The sequence below is a fragment of the Pomacea canaliculata genome, linkage group LG10, assembly GCF_003073045.1.
Source record: "Pomacea canaliculata isolate SZHN2017 linkage group LG10, ASM307304v1, whole genome shotgun sequence".
In the NCBI taxonomy this organism is placed as follows: domain Eukaryota; kingdom Metazoa; phylum Mollusca; class Gastropoda; order Architaenioglossa; family Ampullariidae; genus Pomacea; species Pomacea canaliculata.
Window position 1 is genome coordinate 24,460,363 of NC_037599.1, and position 19,720 is coordinate 24,480,082.

At 43.9% G+C, this 19,720-nt stretch overlaps 1 protein-coding gene across 1 annotated transcript; it reads right to left on the reverse strand.

The window, feature by feature from the left end:
- Positions 1 to 207: 207 nt before the first annotated feature.
- On the reverse strand, positions 208 to 18,747 carry LOC112574509. The gene is given in 35 exon segments (XM_025255635.1): positions 208 to 835; positions 1,067 to 1,093; positions 1,382 to 1,417; positions 1,786 to 2,025; positions 2,181 to 2,423; positions 2,611 to 2,841; positions 3,078 to 3,147; positions 3,397 to 3,542; positions 3,882 to 4,002; positions 4,213 to 4,319; positions 4,759 to 4,801; positions 4,803 to 4,933; positions 5,245 to 5,368; positions 5,623 to 5,703; positions 6,160 to 6,425; positions 6,629 to 6,746; positions 8,241 to 8,401; positions 8,710 to 8,818; positions 9,333 to 9,469; positions 9,778 to 9,919; positions 10,570 to 10,712; positions 10,862 to 10,982; positions 11,473 to 11,579; positions 12,121 to 12,294; positions 12,560 to 12,683; positions 12,813 to 12,893; positions 13,259 to 13,281; positions 14,153 to 14,270; positions 14,501 to 14,623; positions 15,111 to 15,271; positions 15,523 to 15,631; positions 15,778 to 15,914; positions 16,089 to 16,311; positions 18,236 to 18,335; positions 18,621 to 18,747. Coding segments are annotated over 32 exon segments (4,086 nt in total). The 5' UTR covers positions 15,904 to 15,914; positions 16,089 to 16,311; positions 18,236 to 18,335; positions 18,621 to 18,747; the 3' UTR covers positions 208 to 692.
- Between the last annotated feature and the right edge of the window lie 973 nt (positions 18,748 to 19,720).

Sequence of the window (19,720 nt, forward strand, 5' to 3'; positions counted from 1 at the left end):
TCCTCTCATCTCTACTCTTTTCTTTTCTACCCTATCTTCATGTCCTCCTTTAGACATGTATGTCTGGGTTTTACTTTCGTTTTCATTAACGGTCCTTGTCTACACGCATGCGCATTGTGATGACCCCTGTGCACGTTAGTTTTTGCCGCCAGCAACAGAGAGGTCAACATCAACAAAATGCATTTCACACAAAATACATGGAATAAGTCAAGATCGCACAGCTCTTTATTGTAACTTGGTGTGATATTGTTTCAGGAAGTAACAGAATAAAAATCAAATAAAGAAACTGTACAAAACCAACAAAAACTTTTGTCATGTTTGCAGTTGAGTGGACTGACTGACTGTGCTTTAAATTAACAACAAAAAGCCTCGGTAAGTATGCGACTGTATGCACATACCATATAAACTATCATGAACAGCTATCACATTCAACATTTTTACTCAAGCGTACTTGCCTTTACAGACACGTTGGCCAGACTCTCAAGTATCCACGTACGCACGCACACAGAGCGTGTAATGACAGTATTGCACGATAAGGTATTCAGAATACATCCACTTTACATCTAAACAACGATGAAGTCCTTCTTCACAGCTGTTCAATTACTAACAGAAACAAAACAAATGAAAAAGCAGAAAAACAAATTGTATCAACCGACTAAGACACAGCTGCGAAGGTACTTTTGGTCACGTGATCACGTATCACTACTGAGCTTGGTGAAGGACATCTGCATGCCATCTCCGGGGAGGCTCTTCCGGCGGAAGTACAAGAAGACGGCCACTGCGCCGGCAGCAAGACCCAGGGCCAACATGGCGAAGCCCAGGCCGCCCATGGACGCTGCAACACAGAGGGCGCCACTGACTACGGAGGTCCAGTCACCTGATCTCACCCTTCAGTGGCAGACAGACAGACAGGCAGGCAGGCAGACAGACAGACAGACAGCCAGGCAGGCAGGCAGACAGGCAGGCAGGCAGGCAGGCAGGCAGACAGCCAGGCAGACAGACAGACAGACAGACAGACAGACAGACAGACAGAAGGGAAGAAACTGCACTCAAACAGCGATCTTACCGCTGCTGAATCCACTGCTGCTAGACTCTGAAAACATCAAAAAAGTAAAATGTGGTCAGACGGCTTTTAGTAATATTTTGATGACGATCATGATGAGAAGAACGATGAATGATGATGAACAAAACGAGGAGGAGAAATCTTAGCGAGATCTTGTGAGGAAGAGGATGGTGTGGAGTGAAATGGCAGATGTTGTATTGGTATAGCAGTATAGCTAGTCAAGGGTTGGTATAGCTAGTATAGCTAGTAACTGGCTCAGTGGTGTCAACTGTACTTGAAGTGCACTAAGTGCTACTGATGCCAATGATGTCAACTTACTGGAGCTGGAGCTGGATCCTCCGCTGGTACTCTGACCTGAAATTAAAAGAACGGGTCAACATTTTATGCAATTAGCAAAGCGAGTTACTTTTTTATTCACAAAATTAATCATTAAAGATGAAAATGAGAAAGTTCAAGACCATCTTTTATTTGTGCTATTTGTGTCTAGCCTTTTTTCTCTACTTCTTGTAGAATTTTCTAAAGCAGTTCACGTGTTTGTGACAAGACACGGCTGTACAGGTAATAGTGACAAGATACTCATGACCACACACGTCACTACCACAAGATACAGCTGTACACGTTACGACCATAGGACACAGCTGTACACGTCATGGCCATAATACAGCTGTTCACGTCACGACTACGAGATACAGCTGTACACGTCACGACCACGGGATACTTACGGCTGTACACGTCACAGTAGGCGCTGGCTTCCAGTGTCACCTGCCCGGTGTTGGAGACGGAGGCGTCACTCAGACGACACTCGGAGATGTTGGCGCAGAAGTCGAAGCTCATGCAGGTGAAGGTGGGCTCCTCCACACACAGCTTGGCGCACTCCTCCGCCGCCACGTTGGCGACGATGCGGTTGTCGCGCAGCTGCACCGTCTTGTGGGCGGTGGACAGGAACTCGTTGATGTAGTTGCCTGCACGCGAATACACAAACAGACATCACACTCATCGTCCATTCTCATCAAGCTATCATCTGTCGTCAAGGTCGATAACAACTACATCTCTCAGGTAGATCGTCCAATTCTCGAGGTATACCGTGAGATAAGCAGGCACGGTGCCATGAACTCACGAGAGTAGTGGTTGCACATGGGCTCCTGCTGGATGTTGGCCTTGGGCACGTCGTAGAAGTGCATGCGGCCCAGGAAGCACGTGCCGAGGTCGGGGCAGTAGTCGAAGGACTTGCAGTTGAAGGACGTGTAGTACGTGCACAGCTTGGCGCACGAGCTGTCGGAGAAGACGTTCTGGTAGACGGTGTCGGAGTTGGATAGAACTGTTTGTCCATCAAACTTCTGGTAATCAGAGGTATAGTTTCCTGTCAAACAAACAAGCGGCCCGTTTGATGTTATTGCAGGTGAGGATGGTACCACCTGTCGCCAAAACTACAAGATAACGAGTTACATATAACTTTATTTTTGTTTAATTTCTCTACCGAAGGCAACAAATATTTTTATACTATGATGATTTTTTTATGAAATGTGAAGGATCAGAGGTCAGCTCACGGAAGTACAGGTCACAAGCCGGACTTTTCTTGAGCAGCCTCGGTGTCTCATCGGGATGCTGCCGCGACAAGAAGCAGGTTCCAGCCTCCCAGCAGTAGACGAAGGACTGACAGCTGAAAGTCTGCTCTGATGTACAGGACTGAGCGCAGTCATCCACTGACAGACCACGAATCAGCTCGTCATAACCTTTGCCCTCTGTGTTAGGAAGAGCTTGAAACTGCTGCAAAGATGCTACATGGAAAAAAAGAGAAAACCTAGAGAGGAAAGTACACGTGACAACCTGGTAGAGCATCCACAGAGGAGGAACAAATAATTATCTGGTCGTTATGACAAAATAAATAAAGAGCAGTAGAAACACAACATTACTACAAAAGAAAGGATTCAAAATAAGTAGTGAAAATTAGAATATGAATAAAGATGGAAGTACATTACTAGATTACCTACATCACAGTGTTTAGTCTACTCACCGCCCGCAGAGTTCCTGTTGACAGTCGACACCACCTGGTCTGTTATCCACTTGGCATTCAGTGTCATAGTCTGAAAAATCCCCATAATTTACAACTAATTTCATTGATTACCTCGCAAGTTTAATGTTACTTTTGTTATATTCAACTTTGATATTCCTGTCATCAAATCTTCGTCTTCTGAGCTAATAACCTTTGTAGACATTTAGTCAACATCAGACAAGTGTTTCCTTCTGGACATCTTGGGGACTGCAGTGGTGAAGGTCTACAAGGTTGTATGAGGTCCTGACTTAGTCTGGAAAAGTTCTGTATCTTTTCTCACCTGAGGAGTGTCTGAGTTCACCATGGTGGCAAAACTTCCGGTAAGAGACACGTCAACGGCGATGCCTTTCCCATACACCGCATTCTTCAGGTTGGTCCAGGCATCAAGCAGGGACGGCTGGTTGTCAAAGCTACCGCCAATCGCACCTGTAAATAGTAAATAGTAAATAGTAATGAAATACCTGTACATTACAATAAAATAAGAGAGACTTGGAACTCTATGGAGTTGCCCAATACCTAATCAGATGCTTCAGCTGCAGTCTCACGTTCTCAAAACAAAAACAAAAAAATACAGTTTTCAGAAAACAAAATATTATTTTAGGCAGTCCATGCACACACATAATCTCTCTCACACACAAAACAAACGACTGTGTCGATACATTCTTCTGTTCATCCCTGTCTGTGCTGCATGTGCCACTGGCCACAACACTAAGGTCCACACACACAAAATGTTAACAACAAAAACATTCACAAACTCAAACGAACGTGAGTAGTGGTCGCAGTTGGTGTTGTTGAGGAGACTGACTGGCTGGCCGTTGGTGGCGGGTCTTGCTATCATGCACATCTGCTGGCTGGCGCAGTAGTCGAAGGAAGTGCACGTCCATTCCTGAGACCCAGAGATGCAGAAAGGTACAGAGGATGGGGATGCGACATGTCTGACACACAACAGGGTCTGGTTTATCTCTAACATACAATAAACAATAGACATCACACAGGTTAGCACGAGTGTCTTACCTTCCATCCATCACACAGGTTAGCACAATTCAGTGTCTTACCTTCCATCCATCACACAGGTTAGCACAATTCAGTGTCTTACCTTCCATCCATCACACAGGTTAGCACAAGCTTTGGCGTCGACTGTGTTGGGCGCTGCCTTGCCGGAGTTTGTCTGCATCATTTGTTTAGGCTGGTATTCGTACTTTGCTGTCAACAAGTAAACAAAAACAATTTATTGATTTAAATCTGTTTGTCTGTACACATCAATAAATAATTGATCTTAAGAGTTCATAAAGTGGGAAATGAATGAATACATGAAGATGTCAAGTAAAGTACACAGAGACAGCATGTAAATATCAGCAAGTAAATAAATAAAGTCCAGACTCGTCAACAATTACGTGACGAATGAATCCTACGAGGACGAAGAATAAGTGGTATCAGGATGACAAACGAAAAACAAAACAAATGCAAATATCAGAGTTGTAAACAACTCAGAAGCAAAGTAATAAACTGTCAATAAACTCACCACCGACTTGATGAGAGCATGATAGTTTCAGAGACAACACACAAAAAAACCTCAGAAGACAAACAAAACACTAAAGGCTAGAGAGAAAAGTGACAGGACACAGCGGTTGCCAGGGGTTACCCAGGGTCGGGGCACGGTCCGTGATGGTGCCCTGTAGGTACACCATGTTGTCATCCCAGTGCAGGCGGGTACCCTGGAGTCTGATGGGGCTCATGAGGGCGGAGATTGCCACTGCCAGACGAAGGATGCCAATGGCCTCCTGGGCGATTGCTGGGCATTGGCACCGTGGTCTTGGCTGACAACAACAACAACAACAACAGGTGAGAGACTTCACTAGGTGTGCTGTCAGTCCTGCTTCGGCCACATGCATCCATCTCTACATCTGCGTCTATCCATCCATCTATCCAGCCTGCTTTTTAATGATAACAGGTTTTTATTGCTTTGAATAATAAATATTTCGAGTTTTCGATTATTTTTATAGCGTCTGCGGTGAAAAGAGTTTCTATTCCAAAATGAAGCAGATTGATTTGAAATTAATTTGAAATAATCTGAAAGGCACTTGTGAAACAAATACATTTCACACAATCTGTAGGAGGTCAAGCTTACTTGAGAAAGCCATTTCAAAGTCTATAGACTGGTAGTCGTTGAAACAAGCGCTTATGTCGTAGGCGTCGCTCTCAGGGCTGTCTTCGTCAAAATCATAGATGTTGACCTCGTTCACAAGTTGACCCTGAGTATTCACACATCACACATCACATAAATCACTTATTGAGATCATTTATTGACATGACTTATTGTTTGTCATTTACTTCTTCAGATCATAGTCTTTTTTTACTGTTTGACATTGACAGACTGCGTGTTTGTTGTTGTGTATTTGAGTATTTGTATACGAACTTGTACACCCATACCTGACCTAAACTATTTTTTCAAACCTATTCCAGTGTATAAACTTCACTTATCGAGGAAATTCAAAGTCACACTCACGTTCTCCCACTCCAGGATCTTGACAGGTACAGGCGCTTGTCGGTTGGCATCACTACCCACATCAGTCCACACGATGGTATTCTGGAATGTACATCAGTGCAGTGACTGTAATACCCCATTTTATATTTTAAACAATCATTATGAAAGCATTTATTATTCTCTTTCAAATTGCTATTGTAAAGGTATCAAACAAACTAATGGAAAAAATATCTAAAGCTTACGTATTGTAATTCATTCTGTCAAAACGCCAGACAATGTGACAGGTTATGGTGGTCTGAGCTTTCGTCCTTCTTTGATTGATTGATTGATTTATTCATTCATTGAAAGAACCAAACTGTACATTGTTTTTCAGCTTAAAAGAACAACAGTCCACAAAAACCATTTCTAAACGTGTTCTACTTCAACACCATGCCAAGAGAAAGAACGTCTGCAGTTCTCTACAAATGCTGCTGACATCGACTGAGAGATTACAGAAAACAACCTTCCCTCCTCTTGGCCTTCACAATAAGCGGGGGACACCCTCCTGCTGTAACTCACATTGAGAAAGTAGACCTCGTACACCACCAGCCCGTGACCCGGAAGTTGATCCGTCAGCCTTTGGAAGACGTCAGCCTGCTGACCTCCGCGCACCGTCCGCTGCCCGACATACTGAGAGTCGTTGAGCAAGTTAAAGAGCTGGAGCGGACTGCGCATGCTCAGAGTACCACGTGTGATGTTAAGAGAAGCGTCGAACCCTTGTGCGTCGGCAGAAAGAGGGTCGATGCTGCAGGCGCCGTTGCTGTGGTCGATGGTGTACTGCACACCTGTAACACGTGACGTGTTTCTATCAGGTGCCACTTACTTACCTTGTGTTTGTAACAATAGAAGTAATTCTTCGTTTTTTGTTGTTGTTGTTTCTTGGGATTGATCAACAGTGTGCACAAAGACTCACAGAGAGAGAGAGAGAGTGTGCGTGTGTGGGATAAATGCACGTGTAAAGGAGATGCAGGTGCAGGTGTTTGCTCACCTGTGCTGTAGTCGTGGATCATGCTGTATGGCCCCACTTGAGACAGCGGGGTGGAGGTCCCATCCGGGGCCTCGCGAACGTCGATACGAAAGAGCTTCAGGTCGTAGTCATACCACACCTGTTCCACAACACCAGTCACAGTAAAACCCACAGCCTGTGGTCTTAAGTAAAACCTGAAAGTGTTAGTCACACCGCATTTGTTTGACAGTCCCTCCTCCCTCCATACAATAATTAGTAGCAGTCAGTTTGTCGTAGTGACTGCGATGATGGCTGTGTCTGTACTACACAACTAATGGCGCATCTTGCCAGTGACAATGACAGGTAGCTCCCTCACCCATTCTTCGTTCTTTTTCTCCTCCCGGCTTTTCCTTGACTTGCAGCTACGCATGCGCACCGGTTGCACTTGATAAGTCGTTAGTTAATGACTTACTATTACTGATCATCACCATGCTGTTAAATGGCAGATAAAAGAGGTGAGTGTGTGAAGGTTTACATCATAACTACTGTCACTATAACTTACTTTATAAATAGCACATACGTCACGCTAGTACTTACACTGGATTCTACATGACCCAGTTGAGAGTAGGATCAGAAAGTTCCATTTTGTAGGAAAAGCTGTTGGTTAAACTGGGCAGCTGCTTGGTACTCTTGCGGCCAATGCAATAAACACCAGGGGGCGTCTGCAAATATTAAGGATTGTGTGTGAGAGGACACACACAGGCACACACACAGAGGCACACACACACACACACAGAGGCACACACACACACACATACACACACAGGCACACACACAGAGGCACACACACACACATACACATGCACGCATGCAGATGCACCCAGGCACATACATATTTATAAAATATGTCTACACATTTTTTACTTTATTACAAATCAGTCACATCTACACAATGACAAAATAATCCTCCTCCTGATCATCATCGTCATCGTCGTCGTCATCGTCATCGTCATCATCAGAGGGCGTGTGGAAGACTTTACGTACGAGACTCTGACGATTATTTCATGAACTCAGGAGGATACGCGAAATGAAAGACCGATGTCTGCTCATTTTTTTCTTTTGCCTCTCTCTCTCTCTCTGTGCTGTTTCCGGTAGAATTGTATTCCGTAGCATTGTATTCCTGTAGCGTTGTATATATGTTGTTTTGTATTCCTGTAGCGTTGTATATCCTGTGGGATTGTATTCCTGTAGCGTTGTATACATGTTGTTTTGTATTCCTGTAGTGTTGTATATATGTTGTTTTGTATTCCCGTAGGATTGTGCTTCCTGTAGGACTGTGCTGCCAGTTCTTGACGATCTCGAGACGTAGCACTACGTCTTCGACTTCCGTCTTTGACACCTTTGTATTGACTTAGTATTGCTAATTGTTGCTAATGACATTCCTACTAAACATTTGGGATGAAAGCTCTACACGACTCAACCTCTACGGCTTACAGTTGTTTGCAGAGAAGTCCGTGTACAGATATTTAAGTTTCCTCTCGTGCAATGGGCTTGGATATATATATATAGATGTAAATCTTTCCAATTCCTACTGGACATTGGTTGTGTTCTGTGGACTAAAAGTTCAGCTCGACTCAAACATCGGGTCACTTACATTAAATTGACTTTCGGGGTCATTGACGTATGGCTGGAAGTCGATATACTGGTAAATGTGATGGAAATTCCAGAAAGTCAGGTTGAGGTAGCTGGTCCTCCCTTGTACCTCCGCCATCACTGGGATGGACTGACCGCCGCCAGGGGACGTGTAGTTGGGAACTGCAAACAAATAAGTGATAAAATAAATTGACAATACTAAATGTAAACACGTATAACAGCACCATCATCGACTTTAGTATCTCAGTCTCTTCTGCTGTGTCTCCCTGTCTCATACATCACACTCACACTCACACTCACACTCACACTCACAGATATCAAGTAAACAATGAAAATAAGCAGCCAGAGGTCAAGGTAATGACTGGATAATCCCTGATGTAGTCTGTAAAGCCACGTGTTGTACAGCTTTCTAAAACTGTTGATGGAATTATTGTGACGAGGAGACAGAGAAGAGAGTGTAGCCCTGTAACCTGTAAAGTAGTAGTCCAGGGTAAAGTTGGAGTTGAGCGTGCTCCAGTACATGCTTGATGTCCACCGGTTAGTCGGCACACCCTCCAGAAAGGTCATCCCTCGATACACCTGTGAACAGACATCAGACGTGTCACCTGTCAGCTCACAACACTGAGCTATAACAACCTGTAGCACCAACAGACTGTCACTCCATTGCCGAACATAAAGCAAGTAGACAGGTGTTACAAATATTTTGATGTCATTTTGAGTACAGTTGATTGTTTTATTGATTCCCTCACACTTTAGGACCCTCTCGGTATGAGTTATGATTGTAGTGATAGTTAATATTAGTCATAGACACAGTAAGTAATGCAGCAACATAGCGAAACCAACAGAACAACAGAGTTCACGCAACATCAAGACAACGATGTCATCATTGCCTGCGTAACACTTGTAAGTGTTTTTAGCGAAGTTGTTTGTAAACAATCACTTGTAACAGTAGTCGTCTAACACCACGTGTAACATGAGGAATACAAGCAAAACTCTGTCTTTGTTATCTTATCTTCTCAATAGCAATAATTACCATGAGCGAGGAAAGTGAATAAATAAATAATAAATGTCGTGCTTTACTTGCAGGACTCACCTCGCCAAACTGTTTTGAGAATTCCAGAATTTTGCTGGTGCTGTAGAGGTGAGGCATCTTGGTGCCGTTAGAGGGCCCGACTCCAAACAACTGCCTGTTGGTGTCATTGGACAGGGCATTCACTTCACATATCTTGACTGCAAACAATAACAACACATTCATTTACATCTCTGTCTCTCCTCAACTTACACCTTTCTGCTTATTCTTCTCTGGAAGGAGCAACCTTTCATAATAACTATACCTGTCCTTGTTGCTGACTGCATGTGATAAGTTCAGCTGGAAGGAGAATAAATCATAAATAATGAAATTCTTGCCAAATGCATCTTAATAACCAAAGGCTGTACTTTACAATATCGACACAAGTCCTAATAGTTAGTGGCTCATGTGTATTATAATCAAATAGTATTATTACAATAATTATGCCAATAAACCCAACAGTGCTTACAGCCATCTGGACTGGGGTTGTCGGAGACGTAGAAGACTTCGTTGGTGTTGTAGCTCATGATCATGTTGGTCTCCACGCCGGCCTGCCTCAGCACGATGGCACCGGCGTTGGCATCCTCGTCAACGTACTCCTGAGCCACGACCTGTCATGTTGCGGTTGAGGATGATGCCCCGGACTGTGCTCTTGAAGGCCTTCATTGGCAGCGAGGGCAACGGGGGACCTGGACACAAGACAGACATCAGGCTGCACCTCCGCCAGCCAAACACCAGTAGTCTGTGAGTGAGGTATGAGACAGGTAGAGGAGGAAGTAGACATGTTGGTATAAAGCTGAGGCACAAAGCTGAACCAACACTGACTTCTAGCAGAGAGCAAAAGTACAGACATTTCAAGAAGAAAGTAGTGAAGGAAGGTACAGAGGATCACGGAACGAGGATAGTAGTCATGAATAACAAAAAGAAAAGAAATTCAAAGGTTTACAGTAGATGTGACTCTGAATGGATCGTTTTATCAGCCAGACAGACGACCACAAGGAGGTTGTGACACAAAAGCTAGGAATGGGTGGAGTGGGTTGACATACCTGTACTAGAGTTCTTCCTCATTCCTAACGAACCAGCCTCGTTCTGCATCCACAGAGCGGTCAGGGTCACTGTCTGTTGAATTAAATCACAGTAAAATAATTAAAATATCCAAATAAACGTGTAAATCTTCCAACTAAAAAACGGACCAATAGACAGGTAGAAAAGGCAGATACAGAGACACGTAGACAATTAGAAGGAGTTGCAAGGTCTTCACCTGTGAAGGGGAAGTGACAAGCCCCAGGTTGCTGGCGTTGAGAGGTACGGCAATCGTCAGACCAGGTGCGTACAAAGAATTCTGCATCTTTTGCCAGGCGTCGAGCAGAGTGGGTTCCGCGATGTAGTCCGAAGCAACCACACCTGGCGGAGACATACACACCTTGAGTTGACACCTCTCCGCTGCACTAAGAAACTCAATCATGATTACAGGTGATTCAGATGGCGACCACGGGGTCAGATTACAGAAGGACTCGAGGCATGACTGGAAAAGTCTTGAAGTAAATACTCACTTGCGTAGTGATTACAGGTGCTGCTATTCACAAGACTCATCGACTGTCTGTTGTTGACAATTTTCCCCAGGATGCACATCTTGGAGCCGGGACAGTAGTCAAAGGTCGTGCAATGCCAGTCCTACAAATAAATTGTGTGGTGGTGACTGGTGTCGAGGGTTTGAGATGTTCATGTCAGCAACTGCACATCACCATTACCCTCACAGTCTTACCTGACCCAATCACACCCTGTTTGTCAAGGTCAGGTGTGCACACCTGGTCTGTCATGGAAGGTCACAGAGGTCAGGAGGTCAGGATGAGCAATGCTTGACATATTATCTGTCGTAGACACAGTCAGCTGGACATAGTCTCCTAAAGACACTTTAGAATTTAGCTAAATGCTACAACAACGAGATTTTTACAGACTGTCTTTAAAAAACATTCTTCAGCTGCAAGTCAAAGAATAAAATGTTGTATGACGTGTCATGTTTGGTAACACAACAATTTCTAGGACAGTCTTTAGTCAGGTAGGTGTACAGCCATGGGGAGAGGTCTGGTGATGTCATCACAGGGACACACCTGAAGGTTACAGCTTTAGATCGTCCACGTTTACCTGTCAAACATCTTCCTACCTGCAGCTTCTGACAGGCGTCAGCACAGGAGTCCACGTCAGCAGTGCTGGGTACCTGTCGGCCGTCAGATGACTGCATGGCCACGTTGGGGTAGGCCCTGTACTTGGCTGTCGACAAAAGCAACTGATTGCCACAAGGTTACATCACATGGTGTTAATGGCAACTATGGACCTCAGTACTATTCATTACACACACCTAACAAGGTACAGCTGTAATATCTTTATACAAGCTCACCAGCCTTTTATTCTGATAAACAGTCAACTCAACTATTTGACTACACGCTAAGGTAATGAGTTCTAAACCCGCTTCCTCACTGCACTCTCTATATTTGTCTGTTATTAGTCATCAGTACTGTTATTTGTCCCTCCTTTGAATGTTCTCCATGTCTCGTTCTTGCCTCAAGCGCGAGGAGAGTGAACCTTGCGAGTGTGAGTAAACGCTAAATGAATAACGCATTTCTTTTTATTATTATTATTATTATTATTATTATTATTATTATTATTATTATTATTATTATTATTATTATTATTATTATTATTATTATTATTATTATTATTATTATTCCCGTATCACGGGATTTTGCTATTCAGTGAGTGTTTCAGTGGCAGGCCTGCTGGCAGGAGGTGATGGTCAGCTGCTGCTGCTTACTGTGAGGCGGGGCCCTGTCCAGGACGGTTCCCTCCATGTACACGAACTGACTGTCCCAGCGAAGACGAGTCTCTGGCAGTCGGATGGGCGTCATGGGCACGGCCGCCACCAGGTTCATACGGATCAAGCCCATGACCAGATCGGTCTGTGATGGTATGGAGGTTGTAGTCGGCGCTGGAGCAAAGAACAGCTTAACCGTCAATTCGAAATGTCTAATAGAACATTGAATGCCAGACATATTCACTGAAACGTTTACATAAGCTAAAAAAACTGGTCAACAGAGAGAAGAAACTTGTTTATCAAATGTTAAATTATGATAAACACATTTTCACGTTTCATACACAAGCGTTAATAAACGTGTTTCCTCATTGGTAATCACACTTTATACTGTGTGAAAGGTGTGGACATAGCAGACAGCTCCCACATGTGTCGTGCTTACCTGAGAAGGCGATTTCAAAGTCCACAGAGCCTCCAGCACTGAAGCACGGGGAGACATCAAACACATTGTAGGTTGGCGAGTCCTGATCGAAGTCGTAGATGTTGTACTCGTTGACAAGGGTACCCTAGGGACACATTACTGAAATATAAACTCACATCAACACAGGTGATAAACATACACCCAAACACACACTCCACACGCATATAAATGCCCGTATGCTAAGTGCTGGCAATGGTTAGTGAGCGGCACTCACGTCTTCCCACTCCATGATCAAGACGGGGACGGACCTGTTGGCCTGCGAGTCGCTACCCACGTCGGTGGCATCCAGTGCGTTCTGAAACCCACACATCAACAAGCTCGTCTGAATGCTGCTCATAGACAATAAGGAAGTTGACTTCGTAGATGGCTTTATATACCGGAAGTTCGTTTTGCACAAATGACTGAGTGCTGCTCACCTTGATGAAATACACTTCGTAGATGACTCCGCCGCGGCCTGGGATCTGGTCCGTGAACTTCTGAAGACATCTGCTTGTAGACCTCGCACGGGCCGCTGTCCCACCCACACGATGAGATCCCCGCCTTTGATGTTGAAGAACTGCATGGGATCCCGGATGTTGAGGGTGTCGGTGCTGACGTTGTACACGGCGTCGTATCCCGTCGCTGATGATGGTATGGGGTCTATGCTGCACGCCCCGTTGCTTTGTCAATGGCGTACTGCACACCTGTCACACAGTAAGTCACATCCCAGTTTGTTTGATAACTACACACACATCCAATAAACAGTGGCGAGTCTGTTGTTTAATTACTCCCCCTTATATTGTCACTTGACATTTACCTGAGCTCCTCCACTGTCCACTCACCACCAGCCAGGTGTCCTTTGGCTAACAGGAGCGCAACCTACACTTAGATACGAGCTCGATGGTGGTCAGCTAGGTAGTCAATACCCTTTGAAGGCTTGAACCAGCTAGGTACCTTAGAAAGTGACATTTCTTCAGAATATTTTAAAACAAGCTGTAAACAATGGCCGAAATCCTCAAAATTATTCTTTAGTTCGTAATCTGCAGCCTTGACTCCATCTTTACAAGTTGACCTAAGAGAAACTAAAGACATTAAATGGACTTCCCGTGCCATTTAATTAACAATTTTGAGAATATTGTAAACGTTTTGTACACAAAATATATATTTATCAATATAAATTCTGATAACAAATCCATCACCCCACTGGTAAGTATAATGTGACTTGCATGTCATTATTTGTCATCTCCGCACCAGGGTGGTCAGGATGATCAAAATTCTCATCATCATCTGTTCTTTGTCTCTCTCAACATCGTCCTTTCCCATCTCCCTAGCGCTCTTATCACCATCTTGTTTCGTTTCATCTAACTGCTCCAAAAACCTTCACCTAAAGCCACGTGGTGTTACTTTTCAAGTCGATCGCTTTGGTGTAAAAATATTTATTTATGTTGTAAACCATGATATATTCTCTGATTAAAATTCAGCGACGTATTGAATACAAAATGTTTCTTCCAACCGAGTGACATCCCTTGTGTAGACATCGTGAGCCTCGCTTCATGCCGTCCACCTGCGGCTTACCTGTGCGGTAGTCGTGGATGACTGTGTAGGGTCCCACCAACGACAGGGTAGTGGCCTGGGTGGTCGGGTACAGCCTCGAGTCCGTGCGGGTCAGTTGCAGGTTGTAGTCGTACCAGATCTGTTGACAGCAAACATGTTTACCTGTGAGTAGTGAGTTGTCTACAGTAGAGTCTGATGTATTGAGTTGTCTACAGTAGAGTCTGAGTAGTGAGTTGTCTACACTAGACTGTATGAGTATTGAGTTGTCTACAATAGAGCCTCAGTAGTGAGTTGTCTACAGTAGAGTATGAGTTTTGAGTATTGAGTTGTCTATACTAGAGTCTACAGCACTGAGTTGTCTACACTTACGCTTGCTTGTGTGAATGTGAAGGTGATGGGGTTGGACACTTCTTCCCGATAGTAGAAGCTGGGGTCGATGGAAGGGACCGGCAAGGTGCTCATCCTCCCAATACAGTAGACACCCGGCGGCGTCTGCAAGTTTATTGACAAGTGTCACATCTACGCTTACTGATGAGTGTTATTCGTAAACAACAACAACAACAACAACAACAAAACTCATAATAATAGGTAAAAGTAACGGAATAGTTTTCAAGACATAGATAAGAAATAGGTAGATTGTTTTGATTGTTTGCTGATTCAAAGGTCATTCCCCTACAGAAGGCGAGCAAACAACAAACAACAATAATAAGACAATAGTGTTACATTTACTAGGATGAGACACACGTTGACAAAAGCAAGATTTCACCTTTGCTATTATTCATCACCTGAAGACAAATATAATGGACAGGAGAGAAAACTGGAGAAAAACGTCCGAAGGCTCAGTTCTATTTTATCGTATACCCCAAGACGAGACCTGAACCTCGGGGCCTACGGTTGCCATGACAACAGGAGCAAGACGTTTTACCTGCACAGGAGGACCTCAGGTAACTCAGGTAACTGACAGGTAAACAGAACTCACGTTGAACACGCTCTCCGGGTCGTCGACGTAGGGCTCGAAGTTGATGTACTGGTACACGTGGTGGAACAGGTACTGGGTCTTGTTCGGGTAGGTTCTCACACCTTGCACCTCGGCAGCTATCGGCACGGGCAGGTTTCCGCTGGGTGTGGTGTAGTTGGGAACTAGCGACACACCGGAATAATCCACCATAATACGCACGAACATACACATGTATAAATCATGCAAACGCGCCAGCACGCACAGACAGGTACACACACAGACACAGACACAGACACAGACAAGTACACACACACACTTTAGTTTGAACAGGAACAGTAATAATAGTCATGATAATAATCTACATTGTTGTGTATTAATGTCAATGCCTGGTGGTAATGAGTGGCAGATGACTTAGTCTTCTGTGTCCGGTCACCTGTGAAGTAGTAATCCAGTGTGAAGGTGGAATTCAGCAAAACCCAGTTCAAACACGTAGTCCAGTGGTCGGTCAGGACATCGTACTTACTACTCTTGCCTTTGTAAAACTGGACAGAAATCATCATCATCATCATCATCATCATCATCATCATCATCATCATCATCATCATCATCGTCATCGTCGTCGTCGTTCGTCGATTACTTCTAGAACGACTGAAAGATGGTGTTTGACATTTTGCGACCTTTGACCTACCAGAGTGGAATTTTTGGATAGTTGCAGCACTTTGTCCAAGCTGTACAGGTGAGGCATCTGTGTATTGGGGTTCGGTGACATGCCAAACAGCACGCGGTTAGGATCAGTGGATAAATTCTGCGCCATGCACAGAGTGTCTGCAACACAAACATGAGTTAGTCTTTCACTGATACTCCTAGCCACAGGTGTGCTGACAGGTGCTCTCGCCAAGGTGATGTCACTGAATTAGATAGATATTTAACACACGTACATCAGACATAAAGTCAGTCAAAGATACAAGCTGCTCAAGGACCATCTATAGGGCTGGTTACCTGCAGCAGCGGTTTCGGGGTTGGGCGAGATGTAGAAGGCCTGGTCCAGTGTTGTAGTCCATGACGATGGTGTTCTGCTGGCCCTGGTACATGATGACGAGGGTGGCGGCGTTGGCGGTCTCGCTGACGTACTCACGCGCCTCGATCGTCACATTCTTGTCCAGCAGCACTGCGCGCACCACCGACTTGAAGGATTTGGCCGGCAGGTCGGGCAAGGGAGGGCCTAGGACAACAAGTGGACAGAAAACAAACAGTACAAACAGATCTTCCCCAACATCGTCAATAAGTTTAACAATATTTGATTGCACAAAGTAACGAAAATAAAAAGGGAATTTAAAAAACTTCTGTCACTACCAGCCACACAGGGACCATCTCTGTTTATCTTCTGTGTTTGTAGAGTGAAACCTTCGTTCATGCCAAACTTGCTATTCTAATTCAAAGGTAGTATCTAATCATTTACAGAAAGCATATATGATTAAAAAATGTGATTATATTGATATTATTATACTTATTGTTATTTTACTATATATTAATACAGTTCAGTTTTACACAGTATTTTATTTGTGATACATGTATTTTACACTAAATGTCTCGCTCTTTCATTATCTATATATTCTTTCAGTTGTGGCTGAATGCGGTTAGTGCCCCGTGTTATTGTTAACCAGTCTTTAATATCATTTCTTTGTTATTGGTCAGCGCATAGAGGGCCACCTGCTTTGTGAGCGATTTCTCTCTGTCATTTATGATACACTAGAGTTGTGATCTTTTGCCTGATAATAAACTATGGAATATCATTTGATGAGAAGCACACAGAGATACAGGAAAGTGAGTGTCACAACACGGGCTGCGAACAGCAACATTCAGGTTTGTAGGACACGAGATTGCAGGTGAAGGAGCCCGTGGTCAGTGAGCAGACACACTAGCAAACTTCTATCTTATCGCCGGACTGATTAGCAGGCTCACTCTCTCTGTATCTCGTGCTGAGGGTTCAGAGTTCCACCAAGTCTCGCAACCTCGCGAGTGGCTCAACGGCACGAGAGCCACAACTATGTCAAGGTCACGTGCTGTAGTCTGACCTCTTTAACCTGCTACATCTGCATTTTCACACGATAGCAGCTTTGTGCTTTAAAGATTTCGCTAAACGCGGAGACTTATTTGAGTAATGAATAAAATATAAAGAGTACTTGAACACTGTTGAGCCTCAGAAATTAAGAAGAAACCCAAAGTCAGAAAAACATTGACGCCTGGAGCGAGTGTATCAGTGATATCAAGATGACTTCTGAAGCGAGGATGCCATGGAAATGTTGCCACCTGTGTACTTGTGGTAGCACCTACACCTACAGTATTTATCTGTAGAATGTGTTGTTGTCTGGTGAGCATGTTCAAACTATTTCTACCTTTGTCTAGTGGCCAGGTCGCTGCCAGACAAAAGACAATGTGACAAGACATGGGAGCAGGAACCCAGTCCAGAAGACAACCACTATTCCTGCCTCCATCAATGTCGACAGCCTGACATCGGAGACCGTGATGAGAACAAAAATGTAGAAAGTGTTTGGACAGGTGAGGCAGACTTCGTGACATTAAACAAATGGCAAATGTCACTTAGTTTATTCCTTACTCTTGAAATTTTGAAACACTTGGTACATCACTAAGGAGACAACAATCTACGGAAACATTTGGAATTTATTAACTTTTGAGCTGACACAATGTTTTTATTTTGAAAAGCTTAAAATACAGACTTTAGAGGAGCGCTGTCTAAAAATTGTTGCGTTCAGAATATTGAATGAATAAAAGAAAATAAGGAAAATACACAAAAAACCACAAAAAAAAAGAAAAAAGAAGAAAAAAGAAAGAAAACAAACAAAATAAATAAATTTAACTGGACTACGTTAATCTACAGACAGAGCATTGTCAGTAAAATTTTGTTTTTCCGAGACATGTTTAGAGTTTTTACAAGTCAGGTGTATAGGAGACATGACAGTTGCTACCTGTGGCACCTGACAGTGTGGTTGTATCTTTGAAATTACAATTCATAAATTTGACACCAAACTTTGTTTCAACTCTGGTGTCAAACTTTTTGTGTGTAGATCAGCAGGTTTAACAGAAATGATGCTGTAGACATGTGAATGCTCTCTATGCGGACTCACCATTGGCAACAGCTCCATTGCCCACATTGGCGCACACGTTCCCCGGCTGCTGCCCTGCTGTCCACCCCAGGCTGGCGGCCAACACTAGCAGAAGGCAATTCTGGAATCAATGAAAAAACTCTTAGTTCGGTATCAGCACTTGTCACATGTGCATCTTATTCTGCAAGGATCAGCCTGACACACGCCAGTATACATAGCCAGGTGTTGCAGGTAACTGCATACATCACCTGTCGAGAACACGATGTCCGTGTGACGAACCCATTGATTTTCATTCTATTGATAATTTAACCTTCTTCAGTTGTTCAAGAAAAGTCAGTAGTGATAATTGTAACCGTTGATGGTAGTCTACAAAGAAAGAAAAAAACAGTTTCAAAGAGCTGCTCACCATCTTGTCTGCATTTACAGGTGGGCGTAACGGCCGGTAGGAATGTGGGAGACTTGACTAACACACAAACACCGCAGGCAATAGCGGGTCAGATGTAATCGGAACACGATTTTTATTGGCTGCTGATAAATGTGTCAAAACACCTTAACACCGCACTTTGTCTCCCTCTATCACTCTGTGCTCTGTCTTAAACACCATGTCTGTGTCAGGAGCGATTGTGTGTGTGTGCGTGTGTGTAATGAAAGATGTGTATGAGTGAGAGAATGTGTGGGTGTGTGAGAGGAAGAGAGTCTGTGTTAAATGACAATGACAATGCAATGACAATTCAACTGCTTAAGATGGAGAGGGAGGCTGTTCCACAGCACACTCCCTGAGTATTTCATCCTTGATTTACAAAGGTCTAGTCTAGGAATGGCAATACATTCAGTTTTGAGAGGTTCTAGTGGTGTTGGAGGAACATAGTAGAGAGAGTCTTGGTGATAGTTACCTGTCAGTATTTTATACATGAAAATGCATTTATTAAATGTAAGTCTGTCTTTTAGAGGAAGGACGCCTAGAAGGTGAAGTCACGTGGGTCTAATGTCGGTTTTAGCTTTGACAGCTCTCCTCTGAACACTAGCTACAGGTTTGATGGAAGCTCCACTGGCGGAGTCTCAGAGGGTGGAGGCGTAGTCAATGACTGACTGGATGTGGGTGGTATAGAAGAGTTTTCTTGTGTGAGTGTCTAGGAAACGTTTAATTCTTGACAGCTGGTAGACTTTCTTGGAATGTTTTTACTTGTGGCTGAGATGTGTTGGGACCACGATAAGTTTTTGTCAATGGTAACAAGCATGAGTTTGTGGAAGTGTACCCCATTACATCGAGCAAGGATTTGGATACTCGGAAATGGTCTTTCTCTGTCTGGTTGCTAGAAGCATGACTTCAGTTTCTGGGGGTTGAGTGACATGTGGTTTCAATCAGTCCAAGCCTGAAGCTCGTCGGCGCTCAGCTGTAGGAGGGAAGCAAGTGGCTACAGAGGTCCTAATACTGAGCCTTGAGGGACACCAAATCTAACAAGAGGATCAGACGGTTGCTTGTTTTCGGCGATACTGGTACATAGT